Genomic DNA, 20,462 nt, shown 5'->3' with positions numbered 1-20,462 from the left:
GCAGCTAACACCCTACAAAATGTTTCCTTTCCACAGATTCACCGTTTGTTTTTTCTATATTATTTAAGTTCTAAAGAATGACAAATTTATCTGATAGTTCATACTGTACCTTTGTAGTGAAACTGGCCATCCTAACCATTTGCTTGTACTTTGTAAATGCGCATAGCGGGATGTACTCGTGCAATCAACATTTGTTCTACAATCGTCAGGTCAGTTAATTCGTTCGGGACACTTGACACATCCATATTATTTAACGCCGTGAATTTAGTTGCATTTGAACGACAACGTGAACAAATCGGTGATTGGTTTGAAGCTGTTAGTTGTTGGCGATGACAGTTAGTGCAAGTGTAAAATTTTAGTGCATCTAATTCATGTTGGAATTGATTAGCTAACTGCCTATCATTATCAGCTTCTTCCGCCACTGCTTCATCTGGTTCTTCTTGTTCACGACGCCACTCTCTTACAATTACAATATTTGCATTATTAGTGCGACGACCAATATTACGACGTGGCCTTTGAGGCATGCTCAAAACAAATATAGCAAAACTGTTACTTCCATTGATAAACTGTTACATTCCAACTTTAACCTACGATGAAAGTAAACATTGAAATGTAAACAAAACAGTTACAAACAATTAACATATGCTTATCTTATTTAAATGAAACGAGATAAGCCCATATGTCATAAACCCAATATAATTTTTATTTCAACTAACATTAAAATAACAAGCAAAATTGCGTGACCCGTAAAATAAAATCCAGAAGGAAATTCGCAAATATTTTTTACCAAAACATTGTGCTCAGTATTCTTTAGCTGTTGGCCAAATTTCATATCAATTGGTCAAGCCATTACATTCTGATGCTCTTACAAAGAAGTTACAAAGTGAGGGAAAGTGAGCTTCGCTCAATAATCAATAGCTCAAATGAAAGCTGGTATTAAAGGTTTTTAGACCAAAAGAAATAAACGGTATCAGCATTCTGACACATACTTTCTCCCATAAGTTTGTCAACAACCTCATATCCGGAAATGGGATTTGTACAATTTTGTTCAGAATATAAAGGACTATAACATACTACATTTTTATCAAAGTCGTTCGGGCCATTTTCGGGAAAATCATAATTTTCCGTTATTTTATAGGGTTTTATGGGAAAATCCCCACTAAAAATAAAAAAATTCTAAAAAATGAAATAAAAATCTCAAAATTGTAAGGACCATAACATACTATGTTAAATCAAAACCGGATTTTTTTCTAAAATCCTATTTTTTGTTATTTTATGGGTTTTTATGGGAAAATAACATAATTTACCATAACTTTTGAACCGTAATTTTTACAGAAATGGGATTTGTACCATTTTGTTCAGAATTTAAAGGGCTACAACATACTAAATTTTTATCAAAATCGTTTGGGCCATTTTAGAAGATTTGATTTTTCTGGGTTTTTATGGAAAAATCCCCGTTAAAAATCAAAATTTCAAAAAAATGAAAAAAAACGCCTGGAGATACCATAGATTAGAACCTACATACCAAATTTCAACGAAATCGGACCACAGGTGTAGTCTCTAGCTCTGTACACATCCAGACACACAGACACACAGACACACGGACACACACACACACACACACAGACATCACTTCGAAAACCACTTTTTTGGGTCCAGGGGGACCCAAAACGAATATATCCACTCAAAACTCAAACTCGAAAATTTTGACAAAAACAATACTTTCTCCATATACTATGGTATAGGGGGAGAAAGTAATAGGGTAATGTAATTAGAACTGCTGGAATACATCTTTAATTGAAGTAAAAATAATAAAAGAAATTATATTTTTGTTAAGTAAAACATTAGATAAATTAATAATGATGCTTGATGACAAATATGTGCTTGCATAGCTTTATTTTAAGACTAAAATTATGAAAATCAGGCTGGTAGAAGAGCCAAACAAATTCGAAAAAAAACAAATTTAACTTCCATAAGAAATGTAAAAGAACGCATTTTGTGTATGACTCGAAATATACGTCAAAATGAATGCCGATGATTGATGGCAGTTCTGTGGTGCGTTCTTACCTTTAGTTTAAGGCCAAAATTATGAAAATCGGTCGGGTAGAAGACCTTTAACCCGACTCGGAAAAAAAACCAATAAATGTTATAGATGGCAATAATTGGTTTACCAGTATGCATAATCTAAACATACGAAACATGTGTTAATAATTTAACAGCTTATTGTTATATTGTTATTTAATTGACTTTTCTTTTGATTAAATGTTGTTGTTAACAATTTGAATTGGTGTTTAAAGTGAGTTCCTTATGTTAAGTATGTGATTCTAATGTTATGTTATATGCTTAATCTGTACCATTAATATTAATGAGTAAAGTGGTGTATGGATTTCACAACTATTATTTTACTAGAGACGTTGTATTTTACCACAACGGGCTCTGTTGCTAGTAGTCATATAATCTTTATTCAAGAGTATAACATGTTGCACCAGAATGGCGTGATACAAATAAATTATATTGTTAAAACTACAGGGTGTTTTTTTAACTTGCTTCTTTATTTATGTAAAAACTGCAATAGATAGAAATATGCAGTTTGCTGGAATCATCTATTGACGTAGGGGCCACAATTATTGTGAATTTAATTAATAACTTCTTGATCAGCATTGTACGTGTTATTAAATTTACAGAAAGTAAATAAAAGAAACATCTTATAACACTTAAAACTTATATTTACGCTTATACTGTTACTCACAAGACGGTAAATATACAAAAAAGATGGTAAGTGGTGATCGATTTCGATTGGATACTCCAATCATAATCAGACGCAATAGGCGAATGACAAGAAACTTGAATGGCGTCCCTACTTATACCCTATTGGCTACCGGAAGCACCGGCCAATACATTTTTATAAGTACAACTGGAGTCGAAATTTACTTGTTCATTAATCAGCTTATTTCTATTTTTACATTTTTACTTATAAATAAATATACAATTCTTCCCAAGCATTTGTGACGGTGCAATTTCGTCCTGGGACAAATCACAAATGGTGCTTCAAACAGGGACTTATTAATAAAATAGTTATCGATCGTTGAGTTTTGCCATTTTTGGCTGGCGTCCGAACAAATTATTTTCAGTGAGTAAGAACATTAAATATCGAAAATGCGAGTTTTACGATTATTCTTAAACGTTTGGTCTTACCTTCTCTATATATAGTAGTATACTGTAAGGTACCAAATTTTAAGGGGGGTAAAAACGTACTACGAATAAATGAACACCAGAACTTACCCGATTTTTAACCACAATAGCCTACTCCGAGGCCTATGTGTTGGCCATAGCTTGGGCTATGGGCCAAAGAACGTAGGCCTATTTTTATTCACAGTGAAGTACACGAACACATCCACAACTACATATTCATTCATAATAGCACTTCGTTTCACATAATAAAGTTAAATCGGCCGATTTTACAGACATTTAACGCCGCCGACGACATAACCCCAAACTGGTGTTTATTTGTTGACAGACAACAGACGAAACTAGACCAGCTCAACAAGTGAATTCGGTCAGCTGTTATCAAGTAGTACTTGAGTTCGCCGCTTGAGCGCGCAAGCCTCGAGTGGGCAGGAACGAAGGATTTTACTCCAAGCAAGACAGGATTACTCGTTCGTATGCCGTCTTCGAAGTAACTTCGTCGTTACATTCGCCCGTTGTCAACGCTTGCGCGATTTGACGATCGCCGATAATTCGTTTACCGAAGGTTAGCTATATTAGTTAATCACATTGCTACGATTTACGTTTAAATTTCCGTTTAACATTCGCATTCCGGTTTCTAAATTCGATTTTCAATAACTAAATTTAATAACGTAAATTTCGCCGACTTGATTCTAGACCCGCCAGTTCCTGCTTGCCAGTGACTAGCGGTGATTATCGTTTGGTTTGATTTATAAACCAATTAGTTTCAAAATTACGATTTCTACAAATTATTATTACGTACGTTTATCCTAATTAATTCGCCGTTTTAATACCTCGAGACTTGTCGTCTAAGTTCTAAACCCCGTCTTTGGCGGGTGAAAGAATCAAGTCTTGGGAGTAGGCTGATTTGAACAATCAGCCACGAATATTAATATTACATTTATTTTAAACGTATCAAGATAAATTCTCCGTCCAATTATATTAATTAGGCCCGACGACTCTGTACGAATTGCTTTTTATATTAGATTCGATTTTATTATCTACCACCGTCTTTAGCCAGATAGTTTACAGTTTATTTAAATCACATTGGCTTAAGATTGAATACTCGTTGGCCCTACAGAGTCATTATAAAAGTTAGGCAAAATTTACTAAAACACGTTAGCGAAGGTGAGGATGATATAGCTCCAACTGAGCGTCTGCAGGATTTCCTGAACGTTTCCAGAGCTCTGAACCTTCGATTAAATTTAAATAAATTGATCAGTCAAAGCCGTGACAACTTCGTATCGACCCCTGGATTTTTCTCGGCTCCTTCTGAGCACTCCGGGGAAGAAATTTGAGTGTGGCCAGTTCTAGGGGTAGGCCTAGCCTGACTAGGTGAATACTAGTTTATTCCCCCCCTAGAATTTTGCGTCACATCTCTGGCACCCGAACAGGGAATCGCCTACCTCGACGACCTCGTTGTGGTGTCCGCCACGTTTACTGAGCACCTGCAGATCCTCCGGGTGGTCTTCGAACGCCTTAGAAAGGCTGGCCTACGTTTAAACCCAGAGAAGTGTAACTTCTGCAAAAAGGAGCTCAGATATCTCGGACACGTCGTCAACAACGAGGGGATATCGACCGACCCAGAGAAGGTCCGTGCTATCGCCGAGTTCCCACGACCTACGAACGGCAAAACCCTTCGGAGCTTTCTCGGTCTTGCGTCCTGGTACCGTCGTTTCGTGGACAGGTTTGCCCAAATAACCGCCCCGATGCGACAACTGTTGAAGAAGAACGCTCGGTGGCTGTGGGGCCCTGAACAGGAGGAATCGTTCGAAGAACTAAAACGACGCCTCGCCTCCGCTCCTGTCCTGGCCTGTCCTGACTTCTCGGTCCCGTTTGTCCTCCAGACCGACGCGTCGACCATCGGTCTTGGAGCCGCTCTCACGCAGAACCAAGAATCCGGCGAGGTCGTCATCGCGTACGCCAGCCGACTGCTTACGGACCAAGAGAAGAACTATACAACGACGGAGTTAGAGTGTCTTGCTCTGGTTTGGGCGACCCGAAAATTCAAACCGTACCTCGAGGGTTACAAGTTCGTCGCCATAACCGACCACGTCGCGCTGAAATGGCTGATGAGGCTACACGAGCCTAGCGGACGTCTGGCAAGGTGGGTGATGGAACTACAACAGTACACCTTCGAGATCAAGTATCGGAAGGGAACCCCGAACCGCGTCGCCGTGACCAACGAGGGCCAATCGGGCCTGGTCGCGGTGAGTCACCTCACATCGGAGGTGACAGACGCGACTCGCGAGCGACATACGACCAGACGCAGGGAATCAACGAGACCGGGAGACCAACGGAATGACACGACGTAGATTCTTTCCCTTACCAACTTCAGCAAAAAAAAAGAAGAAAAGATCTAAAACGTAGGGGCTCGGACGGGGTCGGAATGGTCTCGAAGAAGGGGTGCCTGTAGAGTGTAGAAGTCGTCGTTTAGTCGTAATCGTTCGTATCGTATCGTATCAACCAACGGGAGGGATATCAACCAGCTCCGTCGGGGCGTGCGTCGAGATTCGTTACGTTGCTCGATGCTCTTCGGTTTCGAAGAATCTACGTCGTGTCGGGCGTCGTCCACGAGGCACGTCGGCCACCTCCGATGTGAGGTGACTCACCGTGGCCAGGCCCGTGTGGCCCTCGTTTGCCACGGGTTGCCTCGGGAAAGCATCCACTTCGACATATTTATTCATAATAGCACTTCGTTTCACATAATAAAGTTAAACTGGCCGATTTTACAGATATTTAACGCCGACGACGACATAACCCCGAACTGGTGATTATTTGTTGACAGACGACAGACAAAACTAGACCAGCTCAACAAGTGAATTCGATCAGCTGTTATGTTATCTAGTAGTACTAAAGTTCGCCACTTGAGCGCGTAAGCCTCGAGCGGGCAGGAACAAAGGATTTTACTCAAAGACATGTTTATTCGCTGTTCAACCGTCGACTTGTTCACGAGGAGCTCTTGCGAAATTACGATCACGCCATACGATTCTACGATATTGATTCAGGTTAGCTACGTTTTCAGACTTTCCTACTGTCATTTAAATATTCTCTTAACATACGCATACTCGTCTGCCACTTATTTTTACCCGTTTAAGTTAGATTTAATTTTCTAAATTTTATTAACTTAGTTTTCGCCGACTCGTACAAAACCCGCCAGTTCCTGCCTGCCAGTGACTAGCGGTGGATTATCTTACGTTTGGTTTTAAATCAATTGGCTATTAAATTACGTTAATTCCGTTCGTTTCACGATTAATTATTACTTAAGTTACTCCAGTTAATTCGACATTTTAATACCCCGAGACTTGTCGTCTGAGTTCTAAACCCCGTCTTTGGCGGGTGAAAGAATAGAGTCTTGGGAGTAGGCTGAGTTGAATAATCAGCTACGGAAATTAATATTAAATTTATTTTAAACGTATCACGATAAATTCTCCATTCGATCATATTAATTAGGCCTCGACGATTCTGTAGGGATTGGGTTTTACGTCATATTACTTTCTATTTTTTTTACCTAGGCCTTTAGTTAATTATTTTAAAGTTCATTACGAGTAATTGAATCACATTGGCTTAAGATTGAATACTCGTCGGCCCTACAGAGTCATTCCAAAAGTTAGGCAAAATTCTCCAAAACACTTTTACGAAGGCTGGGATGATATAGCTCCAACTGGGCGTCTGCAGGATTTCCTGAGCGCTTCTAGAGCTCTGAGCCTTCGATAAAATTTTAATAAATTGATCAGTCAAAGCCGTGACAACTTCGTATCGACCCCTGGATTTTTCTCGGCTCCTTCTGAGCACTCCGGGGAAGAAATTTGAGTGTGGCCAGTTCTAGGGGTAGGCCTAGCCTGACTTGGTGAATACTAGTTTATTCCCCCCCTAGAATTTTGCGTCACATCTCTGGCGCCCGAACATTTGGACTCGAAAACACGGTTTTGACTTCGACATTTAAACGAAATTACGAGATAAACGAAATCTATGACGACTTCGACTACTCCGACGACGTTACTCGACCTGAACGTTATCGATTAGCCACGTAACGATATACACGGTGGAAATTCAAACGTTGACGACAATGCCTACAACAATGTTGACAATGTTGACTACAACTACGTCGAAATTCCCGATATAATGCCTTTGACGATGGAGAGCTTACCGAGATCGCCGATAGACGACCCGCGCGTCGGTTAGATCCACACTTTGAGCGGACGGTAATAGCTGAGATGACGAAGTATCAGCTGGGAACTGGGAATAGCGTCGCCGAGCTTCGCAAACGCTTTTGCGAGTCTTTGTGAAACCTGTTGGGAAGCATCGGTCAGTCGATGAACCCGACGGTGACTACGATATCGTGGACTACCGCTTATGCGGCCCATGATATCCGAATTTGACCGCAGTTGCTGGAACCTCCTTCCGCGTACCAGGAGATGGCCAGCGTGCGAGATATACTCGGGACTCCCACTGAACATCCTTCACCTGTTCGACGAACCCTCGAAGTGTTGGTAAAGCTGCTAGCCAACATCCCGTCGCCCAGGCAAGATATTCCGTCGCGCATCACGATCTTCAGTCCCACGACAGAACACGATCACCACGTAACGTTCGATAGACGCAACGATTTACCCAACGCCGTACGACCTTCGCTAAGCTTTGTAACACAATTCACGTGATCCATCAGCCGCGAACGCGCCCCAGAGATTACCGACCCTTCGTCAACGCGGTCATCTCAGGTGAGACGTTCAGTGCCCTCGTCGATACCGGCTCGTCAGTCAGTCTGATTGGAGATCGTGCGTCATCTTCGGACGTGCGGCGTCGTACCCGACCAGGCTGACGTCAACCTACGTATGGCCAACGGAGCGTGTGTTTCGGATCGGTACCGAGTAGATGACGAAATCACTAGCCAACCTTATTCGCGGGATATCCACGTCCCGGGCCTAAGTGTGGAGGTGGTACTCGGCATTCGGTGTACTGCTGACCTCGCTCTCGTCAGAGTACACACCGCAGTACGAAACCTCCACAACGACGATGTTCCCCCGCCCTTTCCGGTCAACAACATATCGAAACTTTCAAAATTACACGAAAAACAAACACAAAATTTGCAGAATTTCTGGAACGCCAGATGCCGCTTTTTGACGACGATTAGGGGTAGTCGGCGTTGACTGAGCAGACGCAGTGGCTCAGGGCAATTGCAACCCCTGTCAAACAGAGGTATCCCGGAAATCCTGTTACGCAATCTTTCGAAGTGGATGCTTTCCCGAGGCAACCCGTGGCAAACGAGGGCCACACAGGCCTGGCCACGGTGAGTCACCTCACATCGGAGGTGGCCGACGTGCCTCGTGAACGTCCCAACGAATGAATTCGCCGAGACCGGAAAGACGACGCATCGAGGCTAATTGCGACGAACTACGGCCAATCGGGCCTTGTCGTGGTGAGTCACCTCACATCGGAGGTGGCCGACGTGCCTCTTGGACGACGCCCGACCTGACGTAGGATTTTTTCAAAACCGAAGAGCATCGAACAACTCGTCGAACTCCGACGCACGCCCCGACGGAGCGGGTGATATCCCTCCCGTTGGTTGATACGATACGATACGAACGATTGCGACTAAACGACGACTTCTACAGGCACCCCTTCTTCGAGACCATTCCGACCCCGTCTGAAACCCTACGTTTTAGATCTTTTTTTCTTTTTTTTTGCTGAAGTTGGAAAGGGGTGTAAGGTACCAAATTTTAAGGGGGGTAAAAACGTACTACGAATAGATGAACATCAGAACTTACCCGATTTTTAACCACAATAGCCTACTCCTAGGCCTATGTGTAGGCCATAGCTTGGCCTATGGGCCAAAGAACGTAGGCCTATTTTTATTCACAGTGAAGTACAAAAACACATCCACAACTACATATTTATTCATAATAGCACTTCGTTTCACATAATAAAGTTAAACTGGCCGATTTTACAGATATTTAACGCCGACGACGACATAACCCCAAACTGGTGTTTATTTGTTGACAGACGACAGACAAAACTAGACCAGCTCAACAAGTGAATTCGATCAGCTGTTATGTTATCTAGTAGTACTAAATTTTGCCACTTGAGCGCGTAAGCCTCGAGCGGGCAGGAACAAAGGATTTTACTCAAAGACATGTTTATTCGCTGTTCAACCGTCGACTTGTTCACGAGGAGCTCTTGCGAAATTACGATCACGCCATACGATTCTACGATATTGATTCAGGTTAGCTACGTTTTCAGACTTTCCTACTTTCATTTAAATATTCTCTTAACATACGCATACTCGTCTGCCAATTATTTTTACCCGTTTAAGTTAGATTTAATTTTCAAAATTTTATTAACTTAGTTTTCGCCGACTCGTACAAAACCCGCCAGTTCCTGCCTGCCAGTGACTGGTGGATTATCTTACGTTTGGTTTTAAATCAATTGGCTATTAAATTACGTTAATTCCGTTCGTTTCACGATTAATTATTACTTAAGTTACTCCAGTTAATTCGACATTTTAATACCCCGAGTCTTGTCGTCTGAGTTCTAAACCCCGTCTTTGGCGGGTGAAAGAATAGAGTCTTGGGAGTAGGCTGAGTTGAATAATCACCTACGGAAATTAATATTAAATTTATTTTAAACGTATCACGATAAATTCTCCATTCGATCATATTAATTAGGCCTCGACGATTCTGTAGGGATTGGGTTTTACGTCATATTACTTTCTATTTTATTTACCTAGGCCTTTAGTTAATTATTTTAAAGTTCATTACGAGTAATTGAATCACATTGGCTTAAGATTGAATACTCGTCGGCCCTACAGAGTCATTCCAAAAATTAGGCAAAATTCTCCAAAACACTTTTACGAAGGCTGGGATGATATAGCTCCAACTGGGCGTCTGCAGGATTTCCTGAGCGCTTCTAGAGCTCTGAGCCTTCGATAAAATTTTAATAAATTGATCAGTCAAAGCCGTGACAACTTCGTATCGACCCCTGGATTTTTCTTGGCTCCTTCTGAGCACTCCGGGGAAGAAATTTGAGTGTGGCCAGTTCTAGGGGTAGGCCTAGCCTGACTTGGTGAATACTAGTTTATTCCCCCCCTAGAATTTTGCGTCACAATACTACGTAATTACTCCGGGTAAAACTATTGCGGATAAGAGTTAGAAAACTCTTAAAGCTACATCGAGCACCGCGAGTAGTGCTACTGGCGCGATATCTAAAACGACCAAACCGATCGAAACGACTAGTACTTCGACGATTACTGCTACTACAAGTACTGGCGCGATATCTAAAACGACCAGACCGATCGAAACAACGGAAACAATGCTAGCTTTGGCGATAATGACACAAACCGAATTAATTGTTTCAAACAGTTTTGCTTATCAAAAAGACTTAAGTAATTAATATATAACAAACTATACAGTCACTAAAAATCATGAAATAATTTATTTTTGTACAAAAATACAACTGACTTCAAACGCTCTAAAAAGAATGAAATAATTTCAATAAATTAAACTTTTGTATTACTCAAGCTCACGTATTTTAAGTCAGCGCGGCTCTATGATGATTTTTTATACAAAATTTAAAGAGGATGTCCACATTGTAGGTGACTATTTATAACTGAAGGTGTTAATCTGCATGTCTTTTTCATAGTTATGTGTTGGGTGTTATTTTATTACTGTAACCAAAGATCGGCAGATACCATTATAAAGTTTTTTTTTTTTAGTAAGATAATAAATTATAATCTTATAGTGGTATTAAGGAGTATCTTTAAAAACATTATACTGAAACGCATTTAAATGTTTTTAACTTGGAAAAGTGACGTTTTAATATTAAACTAGCTTCTTTTCCCTATCATAGGCTAATATCGAAATTAATTAATTATTTTCTTAACTATATTGAACATTTGTGTGTGTTATTACTTTCTCCCCCTATACCATAGTATATGGAGAAAGTATTGTTTTCGTCAAAATTTTCGAGTTTGAGTTTTGAGTGGATATATTAGTTTTGGGTCCCCCTGGACCCAAAAAAGTGGTTTTCGAAGTGATGTCTGTGTGTGTGTGTGTGTGTGTCTGTGTGTGTGTCTGTGTGTCTGGATGTGTACAGAGCTAGAGACTACACCTGTGGTCCGATTTCGATGAAATTTGGTATGTAGGTTCTAATCCATGGTATCTCCAGGCGTTTTTTTCATTTTTTTGAAATTTTGATTTTTAATGGGGATTTTCCCATAAAAACCCATAAAAAACCGGAAAAATCGGATTTTCTCAAAAATGGCCCGAACGATTTTGATAAAAATTTAGTATGTTGTAGCCCTTTAAATTCTGAACAAAATGGTATAAATCCCATTTCTGTAAAAATTACGGTTCAAAAGTTATAGTAAATTATGTTATTTTCCCATAAAAACCCCATAAAATAACGAAAAAATAGGATTTTAGACAAAAATCCGGTTTTGATTTAACATTGTATGTTATGGTCCTTACAATTGTGATAGTTTTTTTCATTTTTTAGAAATTTTTATTTTTAATGGGGATTTTCCCATAAAACCCCATAAAATAACGGAAAAATAGGATTTTCCCAAAAATGGCCTGAACAGTTTTGATAAAAATTTAGTATATTATAGTCCTTTATATTCTGAAGAAAATTGTACAAATCCCATTTCTGTAAAAATTACGATTCAAAAGTTATTATAAATTATGTTATTTTCCCATAAAAACCCCATAAAATAACAGAAAATCAAATTTTTCCAAAATTGGCTCGAACGATTTTGATAAAAATTTAGTATGTTATAGTCCTTTAAATTCTGAAGAAAATTGTACAAATCCCATTTCCGTATATTTACTCTCACCGCTTACTTACGATAAAGGTTGTTGACAAGCTTATGGGAGAAAGTATGTGTCAGAATGCTGATACCGTTTATTTTCATAATGTATTCATTCTAAAGTAAACATAAAATACAATAAAATACTTATATATTTATGTTATCCAGCTACAATTTATTTATTTTCAAAATACACGCTCATCTTTTATTTAATTCATATTTGCAGTTAGAGATGCGCCGACTTGAAATACGTGAGCTTGACTAATACAAAAGTTTACTTTATTGAAATTATTTCATTCTTTTTAGAGCGTTTGAAGTCGGTTGTATTTTTTTACAAAAATAAATTATATCCTATTTCCTCTTTGTATTCTCTGGATATATCCATCTATAACACCAGAGGATTGGGGAGTGTCCATAAAAATATCCCTAAAAATAGTCATACAAAATTACACACACGAGTATGTGAGATAGCAGAAGTACCGGTTGTGTAAATACCTTAGAGGCAGTGAGCAGCATTGTAGAATGTTTCTTGAGTACAGCCCGAGCAGCTGCCAAGTCATCCCTTAGTTGAGGGTCCTTCAACTCCTGCTGCCGCTTGGCCGCCTGGTTCATCAGCTCACTGGCATTGCGGCCGAACGCTTTGAAGTGTTCCATCAGCTCTACTTGTGAAGACGAGTTCTTCACTTTGTCCAAGTCATCTTCCATCTGATACAGTTTTTAATTTTATTTATTTATGATTTACGCAAATCATAGATTAAATAAATACTCCTGCCGCAGCAAACCTGCAGACTAAGCAAATTTCTATTTGCTGAATTTATTTTAAATTAAATCTATTTAAATAACATTAGGTTTAACGGGTACCTACGTTTGCTGCTACAAGGAGGCTAATAAAGTGGGTTTTTTTTTAGTAAAATAGCTTAGTATAAAATAAATAAATTTGCCAAGTTTTATAAAAATATATCAATAAACAAGCAAAATATAACATTTTACAATATTCTCATTAAGAATAACATAAGAATTTTAAATTTACAACTTTTTGAATTTTCTCCGTAACTAATAATTGTACAAAAACTTGTTGATATACTAATTTATTTGTTTTTTCAAGCTCTTTAAAATTGTCTAGAGAGAAATTGGGAAATTTTGTGTTTTTAGGGTCAAAAATGAGAAATATCAATTTTTACCCCATGAAACCATCCGTAAAACCCCATTCCCATGGTCCAATTATGATGGTTTGCGAATTCATTCAAGTTAATCCCCCCTTACACCTTCAAACCAAATTTCATCAAAATCGGACGAAAATTACACAATTTATTGCGTTCATGGACACATGTATATGCTGTATATATACAGGGTGTGCCGTAACTCTCTGGACACATGTATATAGCGTTATTGCTTAGGTCAAGGCAAACACATTTCTGTGGTGCCTAGTTTACCGACTGTCGGTATTTATGTGTTTTTTTACAAAAACATTAATAACTCCTAAACGGTTTGGAATACAGCGTTGAGATTTTGCAAAACTGTTTATCTTATTAAGACTTATCTTTGATTAAAATTATACTAAAAAATCATTAACCCTTTCCAAATTGGCAACACTTTAAAATATTTGTTGCCAAATTTCACAAAAACCGTTATAACTTGACAAAAAAATTGCAGGAGACAAAAAATTTAGGAAATTTTATGTAGTTTTCAATGATACCTTATTTGTTAAGAATGAATAAATAATAACAGAGAAATGCCTCCTTTTCCATATGCATGACCACTTTTCTCCATTTAAACAATGCTAAACAACGTAAAAGGAGTATTAGCATTGTTTAAATGGAGAAAAGTGGTCATGCATTTGGAAAAGAAAGCATTTCTCTGTTATTATTTATCCATTCTTAATAAATAAGGTATCATTGAAAACTACATAAAATTTACTAAATTTTTTGTCTCTTGAAATTTTTTTGTTAAGTTAACCCTCGAACTGATACATGGTACATGGTACAAGTCGCTAGTGAAACGGGATTTTTAGCACCGCGCAGCATATTATAAAAAAATCATAGAAAATATATATAGTAAGTAAATTATAATGTATTATACATCATTTTGTTCATAAAAACATGCAGAAAAAGAATATAACATATATTTGTTACATGCCTTTATTTGAAGTAGCCATAGTCCAGTTGAAACACACAAAAAAGGTTTTTAAAAAAAAATTTTCAACTTTGGAAGTCTGTTCTTTAAAAACTGCTTGAAATACACAACTATTCCTAATGTAAAAAATGTTCACAATGTTATGATCAATAAAAAAGATGCAATACTTATATACTGTAAAGTGAATGGTAAAAAAGTTAAAATTGAAAAACTAAAACTATGTACACGCAAAAAGCACCAAGTTTTTAGTCCGAGTCACTGGTCAGAGCATTTCTTTTCCTTCCTTTGTGGGTAGGCCTTATGTAATGTTCCAGTTTGTGGTAACATGTTGTGTGTATCCCACAGTTACAACCAGGGCACCAGTACAAACTTCTTTTTCTTCTTATTGTGGGGTCAGTAGCACAAACTACACAGACCCTTTCCTTACGGCCAGGTAAGTGTGCGAGTTTGTGAACACTCTCATCTAGGCCTAGGCCTTCATCAACCTGGATGGGCATTGCAACTGCTGCAGCAGCTTCTCCCCTTGCCAATTCATTTACAATGCTATCAACAAAATCATCTCTTTCCATTGGTCTATCTGTGTTGTTAGAATACAACAACCAAGCATTGAATACGGCGATATCAAGCAGATTGAAAAAGATTTTCTTCCAGTACTTTTTGGAAGGCCTAGTGCAGGATAGATGGTAAATGCTATCACTACAGTCCACACCACCCATTTGCAAATTATATTTGTTTATAAGAACAGGTTTCACCGCACGTAGTCCGCTCCTGCTAGTTATAAGTCGGTCTTCAGCATGACAACCGGTAGTCACTAGGAAAACAGGTTTCCTGTTTTTCTTTTACTTATAGCCTACTAAAAGAATATTGCCTTTCCTGTAATAAATACTTGTCTCTATTCCTAAATTAGCACCCACAACTTCTTTTGCTAGACCCTTAGTTCTTTTGTTCACCGTCTCAGTGATAAAAGTTTTTTTCTTGAATAAGTGACGAGCCAACGGTAATTTAGTATAGAAGTTGTCCGTGAATACATGATACCACTTATTGAATAGGCTACATTTTTCCAGCTCATTCATGACAACTTTTTCAGTATTTTGGGTTCTTCCTCCAGCAAGAAAATCTTTTCCACTGTACAGTGAGACATTCATAACATAACTAGTTTTACTGTCACACAGTAAAAATTTTTTTATACCGTACCTAGCATGTTTTTTTTTGGGGCATGTATGTTATAAATGAGCATCGGTTCTTCATTCCAATTAGGGATTCATCAATCGATACATTTTGGTAGGGATTAAAAAATTGTTTTAGATTGTCATTTATATAATCAAAAAATACTCTTATCTTATGCCAGGGATCATAGTCTGGGTGGTTACGAGGTAACGGCGCAAACGAGCTAAGGTGAAACACAGAAGATATCAACTGAAATCTGTTACAGGACATAACTCGAGAAAACCAAGGAATGTGCCTATTTTCTTTTCTATTCCAGTAATCAACAACATTTTTTTCTCTGATAATACCCATGTTCAATACTATAGCAATAAATTTTTTCATTTCGGTTACCGTGACATCTTTCCATTTTGTTAGCTTAAAGTGGTTTAAATACCTGCATTTAAGTAATCCAATTCGTTGCTTATGTTGTTATGTTGCAACCGGTTTCAACTCCGTGGAGTAATCTTCAGGCGTCCAAGGATATAAGTTATCGCTTCATTTGAAGGTCGTCATAATTTTTAAAAAACGAATATACACGTAACACGAACATTGAACACTGAACACTGACGTTTAACATTTAAAAAACATACAAAGTTGCTGAGAAGGTTAGCGACGCGTACCGGCCGGATGTAAAGTCTAGACTACCGTGGTTGTGCGTAGGTCTGTCTCAGGGTAGTTCAAGAATGTCTCGTTATTCATCTATCACATTGCGTATACCTCATCATGTGACCACAGCTTATGGCAGGGCTTTTGTTGTTACCGCTTGTCGTCTGTGGAACGGCCTACCCCTGCACATTAAGACACTTGAAAAACATTCCCAGTTTGTGGCGGCACAAATAGAGCTGAAAAAGCTCTATTTTGAGAAGATGGTCTCGGCTGGCGTGTCCTAGGGCTACTGTTACTTTGCGCGTTTGCTGATGCGTGTATGCAAGAGTGTGTAAATGTGTTTTTTGTATTTGTTAAATTTGTATGTTTTTTTCTGAGATATGTAGATACTTGAATTGTTAAATATTTTATGTTTAATTAGATTAAGTTAACCCAATGTAACATTATTTTTGTTATTTTTTGAATGTCAGGTTAAGTGTAAGAAAGGGCCATGTGGCCCTAACTTTGCCTGAAAAAAATAAATAAACAATTTTTCATTTTTTTTCATTTTAGGTCTAATGGTCAATGACGTCGCCTTCTTATCTCTTGTCACCAATCATCGATTCCCTTCAACCTTCTCTCTCATTCAGTATCATGATTGCTGTATTGTAAATAAAATTAGACTGAAATGAGAGTTTGTCGTTCAGCACGTTCTCTTTGTCGGATCTTACAGCTCTGTAAATCTCAAATTCCTCCAGTGTATTTCAGTATTTCTATAAAAACGATCTTGTGAGAAATGTAAAATGTCCATATTGTTGTCCATACTTGTAAAATTATAATTATTTGTAACTATGTGTTCAGCAAAATTTTAAGACTGAGGGGATGTTGTTTTTCTTGGTATGTGTTCTCTGAAACGTTTCTTAAAAGATCTGGAAGTTTGGCCGATGTAGTACTTCGTACAATCATTACAGTTGATCTTGTAAACACCGTTCTTATCATACATTGGTATGCTTTCTCTTGGGCGTTCTTTCAGTAATGAATTAAGTTTATTGGTAGTTCTGAACGAAACTGTTACATTATTTTTAGCCATCACATTACTAAACTTATTGCTGAAATGGGTGCCATAATCTGCAGAGATGTATGTTTTTGGTTCTTTGGGCTTGTATGGTTTTTATACGTGAAATAATTAAAAACCAAAGTATACTGAAACTCTTTTTTTCAACTTATACATATTTCAGCACTAAGGCCATGATCACAGTATTAGTTACAACTAGATATAACTAATACTGTGATCATGGCCTTAGTGATGAAATATGTATCACTAAGGTAAAACGTATATAAGGCTAAATACAAAATGAGTTTCAGGGTACTTTCACTTTAGTTCTTATTATTTCACATATACAGGGTGTCCCGTCACTCTCTGGACACCTGTATATAGCGTTATTGCTTAGGTCAAGACAAACACATTTCACCATAGGAACATGGGTCTGCGGTGCCTAGTTAATCATTAATAATTAATAATAACCGACTGTCGGTATTTATGTGTTTTTTACAAAAACATTAATAACTCCTAAACGGTTTGGAATACAGCGTTGAGATTTTGCAAAACTGTTTATGTTATTAAGACTTATCTTTGTTTAAAATTATACTAAAAAATCATTAACCGTTTCAAAATGGCAGCACTTTAAAATATTTGATGCCAAATTTCACAAAAACCGTTAACCCTCAAACTGATGACCGTCGCAAATTACGACGGTCAAACCCGCCCGTCAAGTGCTAGAGTCGTAATTTACGACGGTCATTTTTATAGTGTCGCGGTGCCGCAGCAGTTGAACCAATCGATTCCCCACTTAATTGCGCATCTAAATATACTAACCTTCATATATGTATCATTATTTTATATACTGTAGTATGATTTTACTGGTATAAAAAGTCCAAACGCCAAACGGGGTCGCTACGCGATAGCTTCTCGGCTTTCGGCAACTGCGTCGTTCTGTTGTTGTGCTAATGTAACCTAAAATGCCCGATCCGTGTCGTTCTGATGATATTAGAGATTTATTAGATGATGAAAATTTACTAGATGATATTTCGGATAACAGTAGTGATATTTCCGCGTTAGATTTACCTGATGATTTATCGGTGACAGTTTTTTTATCGGGAAGTGATGACGACTACAAGCCTACGTTATCGGACTTGGAAGATAGGCCTGATTCACCGGATTCATATCATGAAAGTGAGGAAAGTTTTAGTGATTCTGATACGCGCCAGACGTGTGACGAGACTCGACTGAAGACGGTAGTTGGTCATGATCTGACCTTTGTCCTGGTGACGTAGCTAGTGCAGCATTGTTTCGGCTATTATTTATTTGTATTAAGGTTTCAAAAAGAATGTTGGATTGCAGGGTGTTTTTGTCGTTTAACAGGTTGTTTGTTTCAATTTTAGAGGCTCTGTAAATATCGAGCTGTTCCAATGCCGTCATTGTTCGGCCTTTTTGGCAAATATGTAAAGGCTGCAAATTTGTTGTTATATCAGTATAACTATGGTTACTGGCTACCAAATGGTCGGCGAAATTTGATTTTTGAAGGATGGTTTTCTTGGGAAGATGTTCTTTAAACCTCTTTACAAAGGGCCTTCCAGTTTGGCCAATGTAAAACTTATCACAGTCATTACAGGTTATTTTATAAACTCCTGTTTTTTGACAAAAATCCTGTGGTGTATTTTTTACGGAAAGGAGATTTTGGAGTTTGTTAGATGTTTTGAAGGCTACAATTTTGCCATGCTTTTTCATATGGTTTTTCAATGTATGGGAGAGGTTGGTTCCAAATTCAACTGATACATACTCCATTCGCTCTTTATTGTTATCAGTGCTAGTAATGGCTTTTTTCTTGATTATTTGTTTATTGGTCAAATTATTGATCAATTTAGGGTTGTATCCATTTGAGACGGCGATGTATTTAATTATGTTTATCTCTTTTTCATAATCATCGGGGTTTAGGGGGACGGTGAGCATTCCATGACTGAAACTATTGTATGCTGCTATCTTGTGTTGGAAGGGGTGATGGGAAGTAGGGATGGACGGGTCCCAAAATTTCGGGAATTTTTCGGGAAAAAAATATTCCCGATTATCGGGACGGGATTACATTTGATTCGTGAATTTTTCGGGACGGGATTTGGTCCGATCGTCGGCGATTTTGCCGCTTCGCGAGTGACGATGACGCCGCTATTGCGAGAGATGTTCACTAGGTCTGCAAAAGCAGGAGACAAAGTCATTTCGACGATCACGCCGTGACCGTAGAGTATACCGACGATCGCGCCGTGACCGCGGACTCCTACCGACGATCGCGCCATGACCGCAGAGTCATACCGACGATCGCGCCATGACGGCGGAGTCATACCGACAATCACGACGTGACAGCGGAGTCATACCGACGATCACGCATACCGACGATCACGCCGTGACCGCCGAGTCATGCCGACGATCGTGCCGTGGTCGCTAGTCATACCGACGGTCATGCCGTGACCACGGAGTCCTAACGACAATCACCCCGTGGTCGCGGATTCATACCGACGATCATTCCGTGACCGTGAGTCATACCGACGATCACGACGTGACCGCGGAGTCATACCGACGATCACGCCGTGACCGCCGAGTCATGCCGACGATCGTGCCGTGGTCGCTAGTCATACCGACAATCATGCCGTGACCACGGAGTCCTAACGACGATCACCCCGTGGCCGCGGATTCATACCGACGATTACACCGTAACCGTGAGTCATAGCGACGATCATTCCGTGACCGTGAGTCATACCGACGATCACGCTGTGACCGCGGAGTCATAACGACGATCACCCCGTGGCCGCGGATTCATACCAACGATCACGCCGTGACCGTGAGTCATAACGACGATTATGCCATGACCGTGAGTCATACCGACGATGATGCCGTGACCGCGAGTCATACCGACGATTATTCCGTGACCGTGAGTCATACCGACGATCATTCCGTGACCGCGGAGTCATAACGACGATCGCGCCGTGACCGTGAGTCATACCAACGATCATGCCATGACCGTTAGTCATACCGACGATCATGCCGTGACCGCGAGCTATACGTCATTTTGACGATCACACCGCGAGTCACAAGATTCTATAGGTACCTGTAAATTGTTGCCCATTTTTTGGTTTTTATAGATCAGTGCCACAAACGGTAAAAATTGATTTCGTTGGTCTTTTTTGGTAATTGCAATACTCAAGACTTTCTTTTTTTTGCACAGTAAAAAATCCTGTCCCGTCCCGAAAATCGGGAAGGAAATAAAAATCCCGTCCCGTTCTGAACCAAAAATTCAATCCCGTCCATCCCTAATGGGAAGTTTCATGAATGGTGGTATCAGTGGCTGTAGGTTTCCTGTAGATGCTGAATACAGGAAAAATATGAATTCATAGATATTCGTACTTCATTTTGACTACATCGGTTTAACATTTTTAGCGGTTGCCAAAAATGAATGTGATATAG

At 39.1% G+C, this 20,462-nt stretch overlaps 1 protein-coding gene across 2 annotated transcripts in view; it reads right to left on the bottom strand.

Annotated features, from left to right (window-relative positions):
• LOC128985142 (catenin alpha) overlaps positions 1-20,462 on the bottom strand; it is a 129,158-nt gene that overhangs the window by 73,730 nt on the left and 34,966 nt on the right. For both annotated transcript variants that reach the window (XM_054404531.1, XM_054404526.1), the window contains exon 5: positions 12,521-12,730. In XM_054404531.1, coding sequence (XP_054260506.1) covers positions 12,521-12,730 — 210 coding nt within the window. The remainder of the gene's footprint in view (positions 1-12,520; positions 12,731-20,462) is intronic.

Source organism: Macrosteles quadrilineatus, unplaced genomic scaffold, assembly GCF_028750875.1.
Source record: "Macrosteles quadrilineatus isolate MER2022 unplaced genomic scaffold, UCM_ALF_1.0 Scaffold_1__1_contigs__length_201487025, whole genome shotgun sequence".
Classification (NCBI taxonomy): domain Eukaryota; kingdom Metazoa; phylum Arthropoda; class Insecta; order Hemiptera; family Cicadellidae; genus Macrosteles; species Macrosteles quadrilineatus.
This window is presented reverse-complemented; position numbering and strand designations above follow the sequence as displayed.